At 40.7% G+C, this 20,634-nt stretch overlaps 5 protein-coding genes across 8 annotated transcripts; 1 reads left to right on the top strand and 4 right to left on the bottom strand.

Moving 5' to 3' along the window:
• Positions 1–3,896: 3,896 nt before the first annotated feature.
• On the bottom strand, positions 3,897–5,338 carry LOC6572786. 2 transcript variants are annotated; one of them, XM_015166594.3, is made up of 3 exons: positions 5,015–5,338; positions 4,145–4,956; positions 3,897–4,086 (listed from the first exon to the last, which is right to left on the bottom strand). In XM_015166594.3, the coding sequence occupies exons 1-3, from the start codon at positions 5,336–5,338 to the stop codon at positions 3,948–3,950; spliced, it is 1,275 nt and encodes a 424-aa protein (XP_015022080.1). In that variant the 3' UTR covers positions 3,897–3,947. The 2 variants fall into 2 exon arrangements, with proteins under 2 accessions (XP_015022080.1, XP_001998892.1); XM_001998856.4 differs by having other exon boundaries at positions 3,897–4,956.
• A 461-nt stretch (positions 5,339–5,799) lies between these two features.
• LOC6572787 lies at positions 5,800–10,922 on the bottom strand. The gene is made up of 9 exons (XM_001998857.4): positions 10,517–10,922; positions 8,783–9,674; positions 8,167–8,722; positions 7,453–8,109; positions 6,789–7,394; positions 6,644–6,728; positions 6,394–6,583; positions 6,053–6,333; positions 5,800–5,977 (listed from the first exon to the last, which is right to left on the bottom strand). The coding sequence occupies exons 1-9, from the start codon at positions 10,599–10,601 to the stop codon at positions 5,871–5,873; spliced, it is 3,459 nt and encodes a 1,152-aa protein (XP_001998893.1). The 5' UTR covers positions 10,602–10,922; the 3' UTR covers positions 5,800–5,870.
• A 2,408-nt stretch (positions 10,923–13,330) lies between these two features.
• LOC6572788 (myosin regulatory light chain 2) lies at positions 13,331–14,975 on the bottom strand. Its single transcript, XM_001998858.4, has 3 exons — positions 14,871–14,975; positions 14,120–14,359; positions 13,331–13,871 (listed from the first exon to the last, which is right to left on the bottom strand). Exons 1-3 carry the CDS (start codon positions 14,871–14,873, stop codon positions 13,449–13,451), a joined length of 666 nt encoding a protein of 221 aa, XP_001998894.3. The 5' UTR covers positions 14,874–14,975; the 3' UTR covers positions 13,331–13,448.
• A 1,884-nt stretch (positions 14,976–16,859) lies between these two features.
• On the bottom strand, positions 16,860–18,589 carry LOC6572789 (pyridoxal phosphate homeostasis protein). Its single transcript, XM_001998859.4, has 5 exons — positions 18,414–18,589; positions 18,138–18,350; positions 17,925–18,072; positions 17,615–17,856; positions 16,860–17,529 (listed from the first exon to the last, which is right to left on the bottom strand). The coding sequence occupies exons 1-5, from the start codon at positions 18,504–18,506 to the stop codon at positions 17,458–17,460; spliced, it is 768 nt and encodes a 255-aa protein (XP_001998895.1). The 5' UTR covers positions 18,507–18,589; the 3' UTR covers positions 16,860–17,457.
• Positions 18,590–18,688: 99 nt separating this feature from the next.
• Positions 18,689–20,570, top strand: LOC6572790. Of its 3 annotated transcripts, none has more exons than XM_032731000.2 (5): positions 18,689–19,032; positions 19,097–19,331; positions 19,397–19,984; positions 20,084–20,187; positions 20,263–20,570. In XM_032731000.2, the coding sequence occupies exons 1-4, from the start codon at positions 18,814–18,816 to the stop codon at positions 20,125–20,127; spliced, it is 1,086 nt and encodes a 361-aa protein (XP_032586891.1). In that variant the 5' UTR covers positions 18,689–18,813; the 3' UTR covers positions 20,128–20,187; positions 20,263–20,570. The 3 variants fall into 3 exon arrangements, with proteins under 3 accessions (XP_032586891.1, XP_001998896.2, XP_015022081.1); XM_001998860.4 differs by having other exon boundaries at positions 20,259–20,570; XM_015166595.3 differs by having other exon boundaries at positions 20,240–20,570.
• Positions 20,571–20,634: the final 64 nt, after the last annotated feature.

Below are 20,634 nucleotides of genomic sequence, written 5' to 3'. Positions count from 1 at the left end.
TCATTTTACTTTTCCCACACACAAAAGGTTTTTCTTCCAAAACTGATTCGTGCGCTGACAAGAGTTGAAAATCAAAGAGTTAACATCAACGAATTTTGGAATACAAATACAAAATACATTTCCGCTGTTGCACGCTGGCTCGTTGCTTGTTGCATGCCCTTTGCATTGATTAAGGTGTCTTGTTAATTGTAATCTAGAGTGAATTGTGGCTCATATCTCACGATGCGCTTCCGTAGCAGCAACAGCAACAACAACAACAATAAGAGTATCTGATAGGGATGCAGACACAATGCTCAAATTGTCGGATGCTGCATAGTAATAATGCAATTTCATGCTGCATTATAATCAACTCATGGCTATGCTTGATATAGATCAGATCCTTATATAACATGCGGATGATTATAGAAATAGTGAATAAATGTTGTGAGTGCTGGCAACTAAATTGACAAGCGAAAAATCATTCGTTTTCTGATTTTTGTTTAATGGCTGATTGATGTTTGATGGATGCTTGATTGAAGCCAATTGCCCATCGCTACTGTAGAATTATTCTTATTTAATGTAAGAATGAATGGGGTATTGAGCATGGATGGCTGACTGTTGTGCGATTGATGTCATACATCCATTCATAACTGAGGAAGCTTATGTGATTTTGGCCATTTTCATCATTTTGTTATATGCAAAATAAAGTTAAAGTTCATTTGGTTAATTAGCCAGCTGTCTAAGCTTCTGAAAGCATTTTGATTAATGATTGATTGATCTACTGTAGATTCATAACTAAAAGCGTTTATGATATGTTCTTATATAATGAGCTATAAGCTGATAATGCCGAAAGAGAGAGGTGAAAATGAACTTGCCAAACGGCGCACACAAATGGCCAAGATGCACGCGCTTTCTGGCCATTTCGCGGTATTTCAAGCCATTTCGATTGATGGAGAAAATCCATTGCTATCCTATTCCCAATCGCAGCTCGACAGGCACATCATCTGTTTGATATGTGGCTACAGTGGCGCGACGACTGCTGCTGCTGCTGCTGTGGCGTCTCCTTTGGAGGCAACAACAACTTTCACAAAACTTTTGCCCAGTTGCCGAGTGAGATTTTGCTAGTGCGCCTGTCGCCCCAGTGCGAACCGATTGGCAATTCTTATTACAGAATCAGGTGCAACTTTTGCTTTTGCATGGCAAGCCTCGACACGTTGTTGTTTATGTCACTGAACCGACGCAACGGCAACGGCAACGGCAACTGGGCCGCACGTTCGGTTGACAGTAAAAGTAAGCGAGAAAAGTGAACGCAATCGAAGTCGACCCACTTTGGCATAGTTTGACTCGGCCCCAAAAACATTCTCGCTGGTAACTTCAGGCAGCAGCCCGAGCGCCCCAACGGATGCTGCATGAAAACCAATCACATTGTCTTCCTCGTTTTTCTGCTTCTTTCGTTTCTTAAACGCATTGCGAACGCAGCTGGGGGCCAGCAATTTTTTGGGAAAATCTCGTATGGTCGGTTTGTGAAATAAAACGAAAATAAAATCGGGTGGCCCAAAGCCAGCGGCTAGTGTCGTATGTCAGTCGTAGAAATTAAATACGAAAACCGGCCACCGGCTCGCATTCAATAATAAAGTCTGTTCAAACACTAAACCAACGACTGCAACATACTCTATTCGTAGTATGTGGAAATTATCGTCATCTTAATTTCATTTTATTTTGGTAACACTAAACAGTTTTGTGATCTCTTAAACTGTAGTGCTTTTAAAATTTTTCTAGAATATATAAAATATTTGAAAAATAGAAATCACTATATAATAAGAAGCCTAATATGTTCTTCTCCAAAAATGTTTAAAATGTATAAAAAACACTTTTCAACTTAAAATATGCAAATTAAAAATTTTATGTAAAAGGAAAAAAGCTCTAAATAAGTTGAATATCTGGAAAATGATAGCTTAAACATATTTATTTATTTATTTATATCGGACACTTTATTTTAAATCAATTTACGGTAAGCACAAGTAATTTTAAAATTTTTACAATATGAAAAAATTCAAAAATTTTAAATTGTATACAAAATACCTTTTATATAATGTAAATTATTTTACATCGAATTATTATATGTTAATACATTGTTTCATATTTATTAATTGAATATTATTATTTTGTATACATACTTTTTTCAATTTTTTTTGCTATATGTACATACATATATGCAGACCTAGAAGAGTTCAATTTAATATACAATACATACACGTACATACATATGTCTAAAATCTGAATAAGTTTCATGCTGACCTATATTCAAATGCAAATCTCGTATATAGACCCATATATACCCGAATCACACTGAATGAACAGTGTATAGGAATAAAGATTTGTACAAACAAAATCGCGCCTCAAACGAGCAATTGGCGTGACTTAATGATGCATAAATCAAAGCGGGGCCACTGCAGATTGGGCAGCTGCCCCAATGCCGATTGGGGCATGTGCCGCACGCAGCTGGGGCATCTGCAACCAGCTGCCGACTGCCAGATGAGTCGCGCAAAGTGGACAAAAACATTTATGCCGCTTTAATTGCGTGCACTGCAGTTGCCAATGCCAATGCCAATGAAAGTAAGTTGCCTCGAGACATCGAGAAAAGTAAAAGAAGACTCAAGGAAAACTGATAAAGCGGCCAACCAGAATTTCCAGCTAAGCGCAATCCTTTTAAGGCAACCAGATCTCAAATTCTCCTGTTTTCTTCTCTTTTTTTGCTATTTGTTTTCTTCATTTCAGCTTTTAGCTGCAATGCATTTCACTTTTTTCACATTAGCAAATAAACATTTGCCAATTTCACAATCTCTCACTCGGCGGCGCATTAGGTGAAATAAAGGTAAGGCAGGTAAACAAATTGATGAGAGTTATGTGGAAATAAAATCAATAAATAAAACTGGTTTATAAACATAAATATGGGGCGTACCAATTTAAAATCAATTGAAGACAAAAGGAAGAAAAGTAAGTAGGAATTTGCACTCAATAACCAATAAAAAAATTTGAATTATCCATAGTGAATAGTGAACTATAGATATTACTGTAAAGCAGTAAACAAACAATTAATTTCTAACACATACAAAGTGTCTAAACGAGCTTATCACACGGTTGATATAATGTACATGCATTACACCAGAACCTGTGAAATATTATCAGCCAGCAATTTCGTATTTAAGAGGTTTTTCATTTGTTGCTCCCTCAGTTCGAGTTCATTCGTTGTAACGCTTATAGCACAGAGGGAAAAAATCCTATTAGGAGTTCAAACATGTTCTGTTCGAAGGAAAACACTGCACAGCCTGGACCGATGAGCCATCATTGCCATGGAGAGACGCCTGCATCATCCTTGTGGTCACATCATCATTATGGACACCACCATCATTACCAACACCACCATCAGCACCCGGCCTACTTTAGTGCTTACGTATGGGACCGTCAACATGGACATTGCCACAGTCATCATCATTTCCATAGATCAAAATGTTTTTTTCGTGACTCTAGAAAGAAAATTGTGCAGGAGGAACCCAAGCAGATGTTTGACTACAGTGAAAACTATAATTAGACGTACAATATGTTTTTTATTAATTTATTTATTATTCAAGTGGTTTTGGCTATAAATTAAAATTCATAAACTATCTAAATAGCATGTACATATGTATATAAATATAAGTACAAATATATATAAAAACAGAAAACATTGCAATACGTTTCTAATTATAGGCGCCAAAATGAAATAGCAGCAACGTATCGATATATCGATATATGCATTTGGCATTTTTTAATCAATTATCAGACTAAAATACTAAAATGCCTGGAAAATAAACAAAATGCACAAACTGAACATTTACTTTTCGCTATGGATTTGCATTTAATTTAACAAATTCAACTTGAGTATTCATATTATAGATATATTTGTGTCTAATTGGAATGGCTCTTCACTAATAATACCAGAGCACATATATATAGAGCACAATCAGCACAAAGAGTAGATGTATGAGAAACAATTCGATGGCCAACGTGAACAAAGCCAGCGGATTAACAGGCGAAAATGTAATCAGAGCAAACATGTTGCAGCAGCTTGGGATTCACGCTCGCAGGCGGATAGCAGCTTTACTCCTGCACGGTGAATGTTAACTGTTTGTTGCGGGAGCTCTCGAATCGATTGGGCGTGTGAATGCTGAGCATCGCCGTGATGCCCAACGAGAGGATGCCCAGCAGGAAGGCGGTCACGAGCAGGCCAGCCAAAATTGGTGATGTGATGAAGCCAACGCAGTCATAGACATCGCCGAACTCTTTGCGTCCGTTAAGCCAGGGCTGCACTTGGTAGTCGGACAACACCAGGTTCATCTGAGTCTCGTTGGTGTTTCTGTTGGAGAAGAGCAGCTCCTCGGAGGAGCAGCGGAAGGAGAATCCAAGCGGCGCCGATGGCAGCGTATACTCATTGCCAATGGCCGGCAGCACAGCCTTGTAGTCCCTGTACTCCACCTCGACGTTGCGCATATGCCAGGTGCCACGCAGCAGCGAGAACTTGAAGCGCAACGTGCACTTCTCGCTGTTGTACATGAAGGTGATGCTCAGGCGACCGTAGCCCTTGGCGCGCTGATCATCGAAGGTGATGTGCTTGTTGTGCTCCTCCAGCAGCAGTGTCTCGTTGCTCAGGCGCAGCTCGGGCGGCCCGGTCAAGATTAGCACAGCCTTGTTGCCCTCTGCTATGTAAACCTGGGTCACTTCAGTCTCAATGAGCGTGGACTGTGTGGTCGTGGCACGATTGGCGTCCTCCTCCTTCGCCTCGTCCTTGGCTTCACGCTTGGCCAGATAATGAGCCTCTTCCTCGCGACTGGCTAAAATGCCTAACACCTCACCATGGCCATAAATGGTTAGAGCATCATTGTAGCCCGTCAGCAGCTCAGCGTCGTCCTCATCACTCTGTCCGCTTAGGTTAATGACCTGCGCAAAGGAGGCATGCTCTACATAGATGTCATACAACTTATGCATAGATACACACCTCAATGTTGGCGTTGTAGCTGTAGGGCTCCACGGGCAGGTTGCGCTGCGGCAGATATGTCCACGCGTTGTTCTTCACCAGATTTTCAAACTTGGGATACTTGGTGCCCTCCAGTCGGCTTGTAGAATTACGCACGAAAATTATTATTGCCTTGACATCTTTGAACAGTTGCGTCAGAGGCTGCTCCCTGCTACTGGCATCGACTAACGCTTGGGGTTGTAAATTGAATACCTTGTCGTGACCCCAAAACAGATACGGTCCACTTATGGCTGCACTGCAGCCGAGCGCCAGACTTATGAGTACCCCAACTGCAATTAGCTGCATTATTTGATCTTAACTCCTGCAAAGCTGACAACACGTTCGACTACACTTTGCCCCCAAAACTGACTAAGAAAACTCTTGAGCGAAAAAATCAATGAGTCTGGTTTGGGCGAGGCGCAGGCGCAGAAAATGTTTTCAATTCACTCTTTGGGGGTTGCTGTCTAAATGGGGTTGGCTGTGTCCTAGAGGGTGGTTCACAATGGCAGCTACTTGTTGATTCAAAGACTTTTCTGTTAAGGGATCTCTCAGATCTCAGATCTCTTGCTAAGGTATTTAACGTAAAAGAATGACCATGGAATGTATCTACTAGAAGTAAGGTCTTAGATACTTATATCTAAAGAAAGGAATACTATATAAGCAATACGGATATGTCAGATGCATTAGCGCTTAATGATATGATGAAGCATTGTACTCGTAGAGCAGGAGGCTAAACCTTCGTCTCTGTTTCATACTCTACTCATATCATAAAAAGTCTTATATTTCTTGTATACAAAACATATTTTTATTGTCTTTAGGCTTAAAGTACAAAGAGTATTTACAAAAGTTGGAGAACTAAACTGATGACTGTCACAGCTAATACATAAAACTTTGGCTGGGTTGGTGCTAAACTAGATGAGAAGCTGCCTTTAAAGGTTTTGGTACCTATGAGACAGAGAGAGAGAGAGAGAGAGGTATATCAATTATCATATATTTAATCGATTCTCAATATATACTAACGCTTCTCATTGATATCCCTTACACCACAGGTGCGATAGGAGATGGTCGCCTTGCGCTTGGTATTGACGTAGCCCGGTATGTAGAGACTCGGAGCATCGAGTCGACCGGCGGCTATCAGACGCGACATATCCAACTCGAGGCGGTGTGCCAGAGGCCCCTTGAAGTGTATGATCATCTGTATGCAGGCGCCGCCATGCAGCTCCTTTGTGCGTCGCGCATCCACATCCAGCATCCACTCCGGAATGCCCATCACCGAACGCAGCTCCTCCAGAAATTGTGCGCTGCAATTGATGCATATTTCACTCAAGCAATGCATTAGCTAAGTGAATGATTGCACTTACACAACGAAACGGGGCGGCTTTTGCAGATTTATGTACTTGATAACATTGTGATCCGGTTCGATGTTGGCGCAGGCGAAACGCTCGTGCGAATGATCCGGTCCAAAGATCACAAGCGAACGGCCAATGGCACCAACGGGCGCTTCCAGTGGGAAATTGGAATCGGTCAGCACCACGCGCTCGCCACCCAGATCTAATGAGAGATGGAATAGGAGATGATAACTATAACAATAGGAGATCTGAAGCTACTTACCTATCGTACCCAAGCGGGCACCCACATCGCCCACATAGCACCGCAGCGGATTGTCCGGTCCACACTCCTGCTCATACAGATCGAGCTGAGGGCAAAGCATAAGTTAATCTCTAATTATTTTTATTATAAATTCACATTCACCCACATTCAAGGGATCGGCCAGCTGTGTGTAGAAGGGATTCCAGACATAGCCACCAGCGACGCAACGTGTTGCGGTTGGCTTGACGGCCGCATCAACGCCCACCGGATTGACAAAGATCTGCCAGTTGTGATTGCGTGTGGTGTTGCGATCGTTTTTGCCCGGATGACGCATCTTGACCTCGATCACGGTCTCCGATTGACTGCCATCGTTGTGAATGAGCTGTGTCATCTTGACGTAGCCATAGGCATAGCCGGTGGGATGATGGAATGAGGCGATGGCGCGCAGCTCACGCGCTTCACTTGGACTGTAGCCGCGTTCCAGGGTGCTGCAAGCCCAGCGAGCGTTCTTTTGTTGCTTGTGTATGACCACGGAACGGCCAATGATGCTGGTGTAGCCGAACAGCGGGAGATAGGTGTCATTGTAAGCATCCTCGTACTGAGTGAGTCCATTGAGTCGTCCAAACTTGCCGCTCAAGTCGCCCATCTCATACTGATCGCTGGTGCCCTGCTTGGGCGGTGGCGAGGACTTTGGATTGACTCCGAAGGGATTCCAGTGGCCGTACAGAGTAGAAGCTTCGCAGGGGAAGGCCAGGTTGGCCTCAACGGGTGTCTGCAAGGAACGAAACGCTAAGAAACTTGAGGCTAAGCTAATGCAGCTGATGTCCTACCATGTGTATGTGATAGCCGCTGTTGTCCTGCAGTCCTTTGAGCTGCACCTCCACGTTGCTGATGTCGTACTCGGACTGCTGCGTTATTTCCAGCTTGCCGGCAACCGTGAGCGCATCCCCATTGGCATACCAATCCTTGGCCACCACCTTGCGACGGTAGTGTCCGATCAGACTGGAGCAGGCTAGGCGCTCACCTCGCGCCTTTGGTCCATGGTCGTCGTAGATGACCAGGGATTTGCCCAGTATGCTGTGGCTGCCCGACAGCGGCAGATTGCCATCGATGAACATGCGTCGGCTCAGCTGGCGCGCGCTGCGTTTACCTCCAGCTATTGTCAGCCTACCCAGACGTGTGTCCAAGGCGCCCATACGGCACATGGCGGGCCGCTGCGGATGGCAGAAGTCGTCAACGCTGCGATTGCCCCAGTCCACCTTGAATGGATTGAAGACAGCGCCAGTTGAGACGCAACGCTGCTGCCAGTCATAGAAGTCCTTGCCCGGCGGATTGCTGTGGATCGCCCAGCGATGCTCGTAGCTGCTGTTCTGCGAGGAGCCATCCGCCTGTATCAGATACTCAAATAGCACTGTCGTATCCTGCCAGGGCTGCTCGGCGGCCTGACGTAATATGACGCGACCGACTATAGGATAGCGGAAGAGTACCTAAATAGAATGATGTGAATTATAGATGGAGGAAGTCTAAGAGAGAGACGGTCTTACCTGAGCCGTAAACATGGGCTGCTGGTAGATGCCATTCCGCTGGTATTGATTCAACGGAGAGCAGCCCCAAATAGTCTTGGTTATGTTATGAATATCGTTGCGGTTATAGGTATAGATGACTAGACTGCGATGGGCGATGCTGTGACGACCCTGCAGAGGCAGATAGAGATCCCAGTAGAGGCCACTCAGCTCGGAGCTAGTGCCGGGCAGGACGTACTGATGGAAGTACTGCTTGTTGCGGCCCTGCAGCTTGCCGCTGAGATCGCCAAGGGCGTATTGCTCCTGGGTGCCATAGCCGGGTGGCGGCGCATGCTCCAGGTTCACCTCCAGAGGATTGAATAGCTCGCCCGCCGTCTCGCAATAGTCCGGCTGCCCGATTCTTTGCGGCGCGGGCGGAAGACTGTGAATGCGAAAGGCGGCCACATCGGCGGCAAACTTGCGACTCACGTGCGGAGCATGCGGAGTGGACAAAGTGAAGTTGAGGAAAGTGGGATCAAACTTGGAGCGCTGGCTAAAGGTGACCTCGCCCTTAACACCGCCAGAGTTGATGAAGCTCCTGGCAAGCAAATCGCAAAATTCAGTTAGCAAATCAAATTTAACTAAGACTCTAACTCACTTATAGGTCAGCGTTTGCACGTGCCGAATCTTGGTGCAGGCCAGATAGTTATCCGGATGCTGATTGTCGTAGAGCATCAGGTAGAGCGTGCGATGCGGTATGGTCAGATCTGAGGGCAGCAGCGCCAGCTGTGCATCCCGAAAGACGCTGCGCTGCGGCTGACGCAACGCGTTCTTGGCCACATTGATTCTACCCAGACGCGCATCCAAGTCGCCAATGCCGTGACCCGGGCCCTGGCCTTGGGGATCGAACACCAGCTGCAGGAAATTGCAATTGTCCTCGCTGCGATGGTGATCGTGCTTGAAGATGTCTGTCACAAAGATCTTCCAGTGATGTTGCGTGAACGGATACTTGTCCTCCGGCTGTGCCTGTATATGATACAGATCCGAGTAGATCAGCGTATCACCGCTGGCGCCATCTGTCGGTGCCAGCCAGCGAAAGTACACAGAGCCCGCAATGGGCGTATTGAAGCGCGCCTCCGCCATGTGCTCCATGGAGTTCTGCACCGTGGTTATCGTGGCGCAAATTCGTGCATTCGAATTGATTTCCGTCAGTACCAGCGACTTGCCCCAAATGCCCCGATCTCCGATCAGCTGCATCTTGTGCTCCCATCGAGCCGTCTCATTGCCCGGCAGCACCAGATAATCCAGTTCCTCATCGAAGCTGAGCACCTGGGCGCCCAGACGCTCCAGCTGACAGCGCTCGTCGGCCTCTATGTTCGTGTAGTCCACGGGAAAGCGTCGCACGGCCCAGCTCCAAACCTGTTCGGGATACTGTAACGTCGCCTCCAGACTGGCCTGGATCTCCACCAGCTCGGGGCTGCTCTGCCGAAACGTGATCTCTCCGTGCAGTCCATGCTGCGAGATGTAGGCAATTAGATGCTGTGCCTCAGCTGGTTACGAAGCAGAAAAACAAAACAATACTCATATGGATGAGTCAAGAAAAAAAACCTGTGCTAATCAAACGCGTTTTTGCAGAGCATGTATATACCCTGCAATTAATGCGGACATGGGGTATACTCGAGTTTCGTTAACTTATGAAATTATGTGAGATAATATATCATACATTGCTAAAGCTGTAGACTTGCTGAGAGCTACATACATACATACAAATATTGTTTCCTTATTCCCGTACCAAATTACATATGAAAATCGATAAATATCGATATTATACAAATATATAACATGCTAGTCTAACGATAAATGCCAATGCCTTACAAGAGTTTTAAGAGCTCTTCGTCTGGTTTATTATAAGGATATAGAAATTATAACTTCATCTTTCGATAACCTTCAAATTTAATATACATCGACCTTCAGTTAACGTTTGTGGTGCATAGCTCAAAGATTTGATGACTTAATTTGTAATTCTAATTCAGTTTCTAGTGATTGTTATGCTATATAACTAATTTCAATAACGAAAACCATCTTAAGACTCCAAAGGCATTAAGGCTCAGAGAAAATAGTTTACCACAGCAAATTCATCATAGCATAATACTCAAATTTAACCAGGCTAAGTATAGGGTATTGTCTGGTCAATCACACACAATTAGATCACTTTTGTTACTTTCATTTTCGCTTACATGCAACTTGCACTGGAATCTCAGTCAATTTTCTTGCAGTGCATTTGCATACAATGTGTGGGAATCGAAGGTGATTGGACAAGGCTGTTCCGCATGTCTTGCAATGCCTTGTCATATGTATATACATACATATGTACATATACATATATACTTACCGCCGCTTTGTGTTGCAATTCCATGGGCCAAAATGACGCATAAAAGCTGGGTTATTGAGCCCACTCGTTGGCTGCCATGCGGCATGTTCTTGGACTGCTTTCCTGGAATACCTTTTTGACTGTTTTCTGGACTTTTCTTTTATGAGACTAAAAGCAATCGCTAAATAGTTGTTTTTACTGTTGCGCTGGGCACTTTCATAACTCACGGCGCATGCGTGCGCACTGAGGGGGCTAAGCAAAAACCGCACACGTCGCAATTCAACAGAAAACTGGTCGAAAACAACACGATTGTTGGCTTAAACCATTTTTTGTTTTCGGCCCAACTGTGTTGAGTTTGACTTTTGAGTTTGTTTACGCGTTTCGCTTTGAGCTTGACTTTCGTTTGAGACTTTGTTTTCCTCTGCTCAGCTCAACTACGAACCGGCTGCAATCAGCTGTTGCTGCTCTTATACAAGTCTTATACTTGACGAAAGCGAGGCGAACCAAACGAATTGAATGAAAATATTATGCAAGTATAAGACGAAACGTATTTACCTTCGTGCAGCTAGGAGATTGTTGTGTGCATTTGACTCTTATATTTCCATTATTTGTGTATTTCTTTCACATAGTTTAGTATAGATTTTGTTATAATACTCTTAACATATGCTGTTCTCATACAGTAGTTATACCAGAATCATAGCGAACCAATTGCATCGGCATCGTATACATATGTATGTATGTATAAGAACAATATTAGTCCTATTTAATTTACTCTTATACTACTTAATATCGTGTTCACTTATAATTCAAACACAACTGCTAACTGACAATCAGTCATTGCTGCTCTTATACAAGCCTTATACTAAATACCTATCGAGCTTCGACGAGTTACCTTGGTGTAGCTGGTCTTATATGCACGTGAAAGAGTGCTGCATTTCTTTCAGTCTTATACAGTTCGCTTGCTTAACAGTGCAGTGCATACCCATATTATTACCGCTAAATCTAGCCATTTTATAAATATAGACTGATTTTTGTGTGAAATTGCTCTTTATTATAATAATTATTAATTATAAAAATAAATAAATTATATTTTCCCACCCACATGCAAATAAAACTCAATTTTATTTATCTTTTTTAGGACGACTCGCTATTCGCTTTATTCCATAAAAGTCATCATCATCATCATTGTTATATAAAAACAGTTCTCAATTTTATTTTTTTGTTAATATTTCTGACCGGGTTAAACAAGTTTTTGTTTTTATATTCCTTTTGTTTTATTTTTTTTTTTCAATTTTTTTTTTTTTAAGATTTTTTGTCTGCCATATAACTTAAGTTTATACTGAAGTAAAGATTTTCGCACTTAACAACTTGTTGAATATATTTTGTTAATAGATTGTTTTGTGTTCTTGTTGTTGTTGTATTAGTACATAGGTGTGTTGAATGAGACCTTATAGTACTTAGGATTGTGTATCGCTTATGACATCTGTGTCATCTACTTATGTTCTTTTGCCTATTTCCTTGTTTTATTTTCTTTTTTCCACTTCTCTGGTACTGATGCACCCGGCAATGCCTAGGAGGCTCATTGCTGTGGCCTCTGTCCTAGCGGGATTGGATGTGAGTTGGGTATCTTTTGCTCTCGAAAAATGTATGTAATATATAGTATACTATAGTGTTTATAGACGATTGATTGTCGCCATATATGCGCTTGTATAATCGGGCCAATGCGTATCGAATTCGTGTTAAAATTCGAGCACGCCCATTAAGTAAATCCTCATGTGGTATCATATGTGCATATATATATAGATCGTCGGGTCATATTTAGATCGACATTTATATAGATATGAATATAAATATTGTTTATTCAGAAAACATGAAAACGTGAACTCTTCAATAATTAAAGCAACTTTTGCATTTTAAAAACTTTTCGATACTTTTTTTGTTCTATTCTGTGAACGCATAAACTTGAAAATTTGTTTTTCTTTTTCTTAGATTTTTCATTGGTTAAGTTATGTAAACTGGCATAAAAATAAGAAAGATTTAGAAAAAGGAAAAACAATTCGAGTGAATGAAATAGAAAATGTTTCGTTCTTTTCATAAAGCTAACTCTCATATTTTCAAAATAAAAATTCATGTATATATATAGAATATATAAATATTGTTTAACGAACGATAGAGATATATGCATATTATAATGTTATAGATATATATAGAAATATATATATATGTATATAGAATATTTGACTCTCAGATGAAAGTAACCTAACGATAACGAATTGTATTGTCTCTCTCTCCTTAACCTGTAAAACAAACTAACAAATGTGGGCCAAGGCCCACAGAGAACTGTATATATTCTCATGTATACATATATATATGTATATTATGAAACATATACGCATACAAATATATAAAGATATATATAGATAGGATTAGCTACCCACTTGACCTGCGCATCTTTTGCGCTTTTCTTGCCTTTTGCTTTCTCAAAACTTCTCGCAACGAACAGCAAATGAAAACATGTTTTAGTTGTTTTTAAATAAATAATATATAGATTTTGCAGTTATTTATAAATTTTACGTGTAAAATTTAATAATAAAATCATCAACTAGAAAACTAGCTGAAACAAGCTTCGACAATTGGACTTTTAACTATCCCTAAAAATGAGGCGTGGTACTTGGTAGAAGAAGTTAAGAGTATTAATTTTGGTGTTTGTTCTTGTTCTTGTTGTTATTGTTGTTGTTTTAACAAAAAGAAATTGTATATATATATATATATAAATATATCTTTACATATGTAAAACGAGCATTTCTTTTAATTACGTTTATTATTTTTTTCACGATTTTTAAAAGTTTTTTTTTTTTTAAGTTTTGTTGTTGTTGTTGTTGTTGGTTGTTGGTTGTAATATGGATGCTGAGTTAAGAGTTAGGATGTGTGTTTGTTGTGGGTCTGCTGCTGCTTAGGCGGCTTCCTCTTCCTCCTCATCACCCTTGCCGGTGAGCATTTCGATCAGGGACGCGGTATCGATTTGATTCTTGTCATCAATGACCATCTGATCGAAGGCATCATCGACCTCCTTCATGGTGAATTTGTCACCGAAGCCCATGAGCATTTCGCGGAATTTATCACCATCGATGAGACCATCGTTATCGAATGTTTTGAAGGCAGCAATAACAACCTCGTCTTCATCGTTGGCACCAGAGGTGGCCATACGGTTGGCGAACAGGGTCAGCAATTGGGTGAAGTTAATTGGACCGGAGGCTTCGCCCAGCATGGCGTCCAACTCCTTGTCGTTGGCGATCTTGCCGACGGAATCGAAGGCAGCGCGCAAATCGTTCTTGCCAATAATACCGTCCTTGTCGGCATCCATAAGTTGGAAGGCCTGATTCGCAGCGCAGTGTAATGGAATTGGAGAGCGACCGACACGCAGAGCGAGCGAGACAGAGCGTGAGCGAGCGAGCGAGAGAGAGAGAGAGAGAAAGAGAAAGAGAGGTGGTTGGTGATTTGGTCTTGTTGATGGTATTATGGTATGCGACATGGCTAGGTAGGGATAGCTCAGGCATATATCTATTTTTTTTTTTGTTCTTTTTTGGATTCATGTCTGAGTTGGGTCTCTAGCTAAATACTCACTTCCTTGAATTCGGCAATCTGCTTCTGGGAGAAGACAGAGAACACCGAGGAGCCGGCGCGCTTCGATTTCTTTGAGCCACGCGAGCCGCCCGACGCTCTCTTCGAACCAGTAGCAGAAGCTGGGGCAGGAGTGGCAGCTGGTGCGGGGGTTGCTGCCTCGGACACTGCCTCAGAAGCGGTTTCTGAAGTACCTCCCTCTTCCTTGGTCTTCTTCTTCTTAACCTTCTTCTTCTCATCCGCCTAAAAGTGGATAGATAAAATATTTCCATTAGGCATTTCAGACATTTCAAAATTCTTAACATTTCGAAAATTAATTTCAAAACTTTCCGCCCGTTCTTCAATCTAAAAATACTCGGCGCGTATTACGTAAGCTCTTATAGGCTATATGCCTCTCGCTTTGGCTAGATCAAATTACTTTTCCGACCGATCCATTTATAGAATATCACGCGTGTGTGAGTGTGCGTAAAGTAAACTTTTCACGCATATTAAAAATAGATTTTCTTTTTTCATTCTTATTCCATTTGTGAACTATATTGAAATTGATGGACAAATATCCATAGGCAATTGTCACAATAATCCACATACGGGTGAGTCATTGAGGTCATTTAACGATTATGCACTTGCTTTACTTTAAATCATTTCAAAACTCAAACACTGCACAAGAAACTGATGTTTGGCTATAGATAGACATATAGATAGATCGCGAGTCCTTTGCTGGTGGTGCTAGGCGCCATATCCCGAGTCTGCTTACCATGGTGCTGAACTTTGTTGTGGTGTCTAATCGAGTCGAGCGGTCAGAGCACACTGAAACTGTGGCTGATTTTATCGTCCAGACAATGATGTTTTAAATTCTTTTTTCGGACCGTCTCTTCTTCTTACACCCAGAGCCGAACGCCGACCCGAGCGACCAAATCGGCCACTTCGGCAACGCCGAGCGGGCCGAATCGTTTCGTTTTGGCTTTCGCTATAGCCATTGCTATAGCCAGAGATCTGTATCTGTATCGTGCTGCCTTTTTTAGTATCTGCAAGGCGAGGTGCGCCCAGGCGCCGAGTGGGTTGCGGGTGGTGGCTGGTGGCTTTTAGCTGCTGGCTGGTGCTCGGTGGTTTGGTGGTTCGAAATGTTTACTCATCGCGTCGCTGCTCTAATCAAAAATCTAATTTTAACGGTTGCTTCTCTGCCCGAATACACATATGTATATATAGAAATATATGCATATATATGTATATGCGTTGGGTATATATCAGTTTGTTGAATTTTGAAATTTATTTTCGTGTATTATGAACAGATATTTCTTCTCTATGCGTCGGCCTATTATTCGGGCTATATACATTTCCAATGGGCAACGCAAAACATGTTTTGTATTATTCATCTTTGCTCTTGGGGCATTTGTCGAAGGTGTCCTCTTGCTCTGAAATCACCTACATTTCCCCTGGCCCACTGCGCATCCACATCCACATACATCGTATACATATATGTATGTATGTATGTACATAGTTTAGATCGGCTATATGCTCGATCTTCGCATCTTACCTTGTCTATTTTCAACGACCTGGCATTTCGTGTGTTTGCTTATTGTGCAATATAAAAGAGAGAAACGCGCTGAGAATTCCAAACCCAAAGAACATTTAAATACTTTATTTCACGTCTCGTACATAACAAAGGAAACCTGATTTTTTGTCAGCATAATCTTTGTTTTTCTTTCGCATATAAGTTTTCCATTGATATTGCATAACATCCTAGATATTTGAATTATGAAAAAGTTAAATGAACTTTACATATGATAATTATATTTGCTAAAATTAGTCTGTATAATGATCATTAGTTGTTTTTTAATTTAATGAAAATTTAATTTCAATTATTTGCATTATAATTATTGAATATATCTCTTATAATATATGAAAATAAATATTAATGCGCTTAATATATTAATATATACATATATATATATATGAAAATATATATAATAATCATAATAAACTGCTTCATAGAAAAAGCCAATAGGAACCTGAGTCTCATTTCTAATCAAGAATTTTAAATATTATTTATTTTTTGTTTTTATTTATATTATTTTTGCTTTTATTTCATATTGACAATTACAATATATTATATTTCATTAACGTTGTTTGTATTATTTGGTTTTGTTTTATATATTAAATATAAATTTAAAAAGGTATAAATTAATAGTATTACAATTCCTTATTTGTTTTTTAATTTTAATTTGTTTTTTATTATGTAAATGTAAAAATAAATTCTAATTTAACACTTTTCTAATAATATATTATTTTAATTCAATGTTCAATAAAAATGTATCATTTTTTTCTTCTGCAAAAACTTATGTTTTTTTTTTTTTTTTTTTAACTTTTATCGTTCAATACAATTAAATATATATATATATATATATATATATATATATATATATATATATATATATATTTTTTTTTTTTTTAATAATTTAACGTTGTAATATCTGTTTAACAAATGAATAGTTTGTGATTTAATATGATATTTTCTAAACAAAAAAGTATTTTTTGTATTATCAAAAACTTTAATGTGAAATTCCCCTTTATTTATTTTAAATGTACATGTGTATATCATTTTAATAAACTTTTCACATATATTGAAAATCGCACAACATATCGAATTTCCCAACAGCTAACTGAAGACATTGAATGGAATTTTGAGAGCACAAGACCTTAAGCTGTCTGTCCAAAAATGCATTGATAAATCATCACGTAGACATAATTGAAATTGTATTTTATTGTTGTTGCTATTTTGAAAGTGATTTTGAACGAAATTTCAAAGCGTTTCAGAATTTGGCATGTAACCAGGCGACGCATTGGCTGCAAGCCAAGCGAAAGAAAAAGATGAATAAGTTTCTTCTATGCCAAATTAAAAATAATGCAGAATAGTGCAGATATTCAAGGGATACCGAAAATAATATTGAAATCCATCGTGTTTTAGTATACAATTTCCGAAGGCAAAGATAACAATCTTGAAATATGAAAATAACATTATTGCAACTATAATAAAATTGCTAAGGGTAACAGGAAAGGCGCAACCTACGCATAACATTTGTTTATCCGCCGATATTCTAAATATACATATTTACAAGGCAAATTAAATTTGTATATGCTTAGTTTATAACATTTCTTTATACTTAAGTATATGGCGTCTATATCAATATATGGAAAATAAACGAAATATTCCTATGCTTTGCTAGCCTGGTCGACATAGACGTCATTGGGAAGCAGCTGTATTAAACGTAGCCATTCAAATTCTGTATAGAGTGTGAGAGAGAGCGTTGGATCTCTAGTATGTGGCACATTCCTTTGGCTGTTCACTCGCTCGCCTTGGGCCTATGTCCGAAAATAGCTGTGCCAACGCGCACTATAGTGCTGCCCATTTCGATCTGCAATGAAAGAAGAAAAACATCAATCTATACATATATATGACAGAGCTAGTCGAGAATAGCCACTGCTTGGCTTACTACGCACCGCTCGGTCATAGTCGTTCGACATGCCCATGGACACTTGCACCGCATCGGCTGGCAATGAATTGGCCTTACAAATCTCACGTTGCACCTGCAGCAAAGCTACAAAGTCCGGATTGGGTCCATTGCTATAATCGAAACCATAAGCGCCAATGGTCATAATGCCCACGGGCTTCAGATGCTTCAGATTATCGCTGATATACTGATAAAGCGACGGCGCAGCGCTAGCGTCAACGCCACTCTTAACTATATGGATAGAAGATAAAAGTGTTTATTAAATAAGGCAGTTCCTATTTGATCTAGCCAACTCTTACCATCTTCTCCGCTGGTGTTCACCTGCACAAGCACTCGCAGCGGCTCAGTGGGCTCGGGCTGTCGCTTTGCCCAGGCGGCATCTATTCCATTGGCCAGCTTCTCGCTGTCCACCGTTTGAATCATGTACAAATTAGGTAGCTTAAGCACCTGTTGGTTATAGTTATGTTATACACATCAGGGTTGTAGCGACATTTACTTCTTAGTCGAATTACTTTGTTGATTTTGTTACTCTGCAGATGTCCAATCAAATGCCATTTGATATCCGGACATTGGGCCAATATGTCTGGGTGTTGACTCTTCTCCACTAGCTCCTGTACATAGTTCTCTCCAAAATGACGCTGGCCGGCATTGTAAGCCTCAATAATACACTCAACGGGCTTTGTTTTGCTAACAGCCACCAGCAGAGGTTTCGGTGTATTAATTTCCTGATAAGATACAGATATGTTTGACCTTCGTTTGTTTACTTTTATTATCAATTGCAGCGGTACCTGAGGGCGACTTTGCAACACCGACTCGATCCGTTTTAGTACATGCTGTAAGCCGGCAGCAATGTCAAATTCGGCCATTGTGCGACGTAGCATTTAATACTTAACTACAGTTTAGACTTAAGCTTATTGTTAAAATTTTTGCAAATTCTACAAAACATATGTTAGGACAATTATCGATTAATGTGGCGGGAGTTCGATAAATAGCCATGGGCATGTATGTGATTTCAGTATTCTCTTATTTGGTATTTTATAGTTACAAACATTAGTCTTTTGAAAAGAAATTCAAAAATAAAATGCGACAGTTTTTTTTTATGTTGACGTATTGTTGATTTAAGAATATTAAAATGTTTTCATGTAGCTGACACGTAAAAAGTTTCCTCAGTCAAATCCTACATGCAGAATGGCTGACACTTACCATTTGGCATGCGAAGCGGCTGACAAGCTCATCAGATATTTGCAATCCATTAGAATTGCGGAAATACGCCAATCTATGGAATTTATTGGTGTCCATCAGGTTGAGATTGTTATCGCTGTATTCATTTTTCTGGCACTGCAATTTACGAAATTCACCGTTGTTCTCTTGCTTGCCTGCCTTATAGCCTTCACCATATTCTACATGGTAAGCATATCCTTATATATTTAGAGAAAAAATTTAATATATTAAAGCATCCGGCAATCACCAGTGGGACACTCTCTTTCCCGATCTGGCAGAGGATCAATACAGAAAAAATAAAGGCAATGGCTTCGAACAATATGGAGCTGGCTATGGTCCCAACTATGGACCGCGCTACGGCCACGATCGGTCCGTTGGCACCGGCCCCAGCGTTTCCTATTTAAATAATGACTTATCCTCTCGAGATGCGCGAACATCCGCCCTATTCCCTCCATTCAACTTCACCGATGAAGATCTGTTGCACGGTGATTTCATATACAAATCAAAGTAAAAAATGAAAATCCCCCATTCATTATAATTTTACTTGTAGGCGATCAGTCCAACTATCAGGAGGCGAAGAGTGACTATTTTAGGGATCGTAGCCTAGGGAATCGAGATCATATGCGCCAGCAAAGAAGATCTAACCTACCGGGCAATATGACACCTGTTGGCCACCTGGGCTCAAACAACGAAATGCGATCTCATCGTCGGCCACACAGCCAAATGGATGAATATAGATATATGAGGCGTAATGATCGTGTGAATGATCCGCAAGCATTTCGCAGGATGATCGCAAACGAATATCGAGTCTATCGACCAGGGACAGCAACTGAAAATCTAGCCCATTATAGACATCCACATCCTAACGATGATACGAGAATGAAGCGAATCGGCACACAAAGCGCTGCCGACGATCGGCAGGGCAAGAACCGCAGGAGCTCAGAGAAGTCCACTTCACAAAAAAGATATCCACCAAGCGAACTGCCGGAACGTTATAGAACTGGGTCGCGTGAGAATATACGCAGAATGCGCAATTTTCCCCAAGGACCGTCGCCTCGAGCGAGCGGACCACCTGGCCGTTTCGATCCCAGCGGTCCGCATAACAATGCCGATAGTCGTGGCGCGAAACGAAAATCAGGTGAGATAGTAGCACTAACCATATATGGCTAGTGAAAGTAGTCAGCAGTAGCAGTTTATGCCTTTCAAAAACTATCGATATGAAATTTGGTCGTTTTAGATTATCAATATACAAAAAGAGAAGGTCGCTGGGGCCAGTATTAATATGGATAAAAACAATTGCAATAAAATGAATGCGGTTTCACAAGATCAACAATCAACATTGTATGTATGTCGTGAAAGAGTTTTTTATTATTAATATCTGTAATTTACAAAGGGCATGTGATTGCAATAAGAAAGACGATGGAGATCCTTGCGGCTGCCAAGATGACGTTCAAATGCCCGCCGTCAAATCAGACATCGTTTATCCATATGTTATCGAGCCGGTATATGATAGCAACGAGCGGCTGACGACTCAAAAAAAAGAGATTCAACCAAAATTACCAGCTCAGCAATCAAAATATCTAACAAAACCTAAATAGTAAACAATACAACAGATTAATATTGATAATGTTCATATTAACCTAATAAGCTAAAGAGAAATTTATAGCATAAATCGCAGGTTGAATCATTTTTTTCAAATTAAATTCCAAGTTAATAAACGAAAATTTGTTGTTTAAATGAATGGAGCTGATCAAAATACGTCAAATTTTACTTACGTCACTAGCGCCA

The sequence above is a fragment of the Drosophila mojavensis genome, unplaced genomic scaffold (genome assembly GCF_018153725.1).
Source record: "Drosophila mojavensis isolate 15081-1352.22 unplaced genomic scaffold, ASM1815372v1 contig_16, whole genome shotgun sequence".
Lineage (NCBI taxonomy): Eukaryota > Metazoa > Arthropoda > Insecta > Diptera > Drosophilidae > Drosophila > Drosophila mojavensis.
Note: the sequence above shows the minus strand (reverse complement) of the source record. Positions and strands in the feature narration are given on the sequence as shown.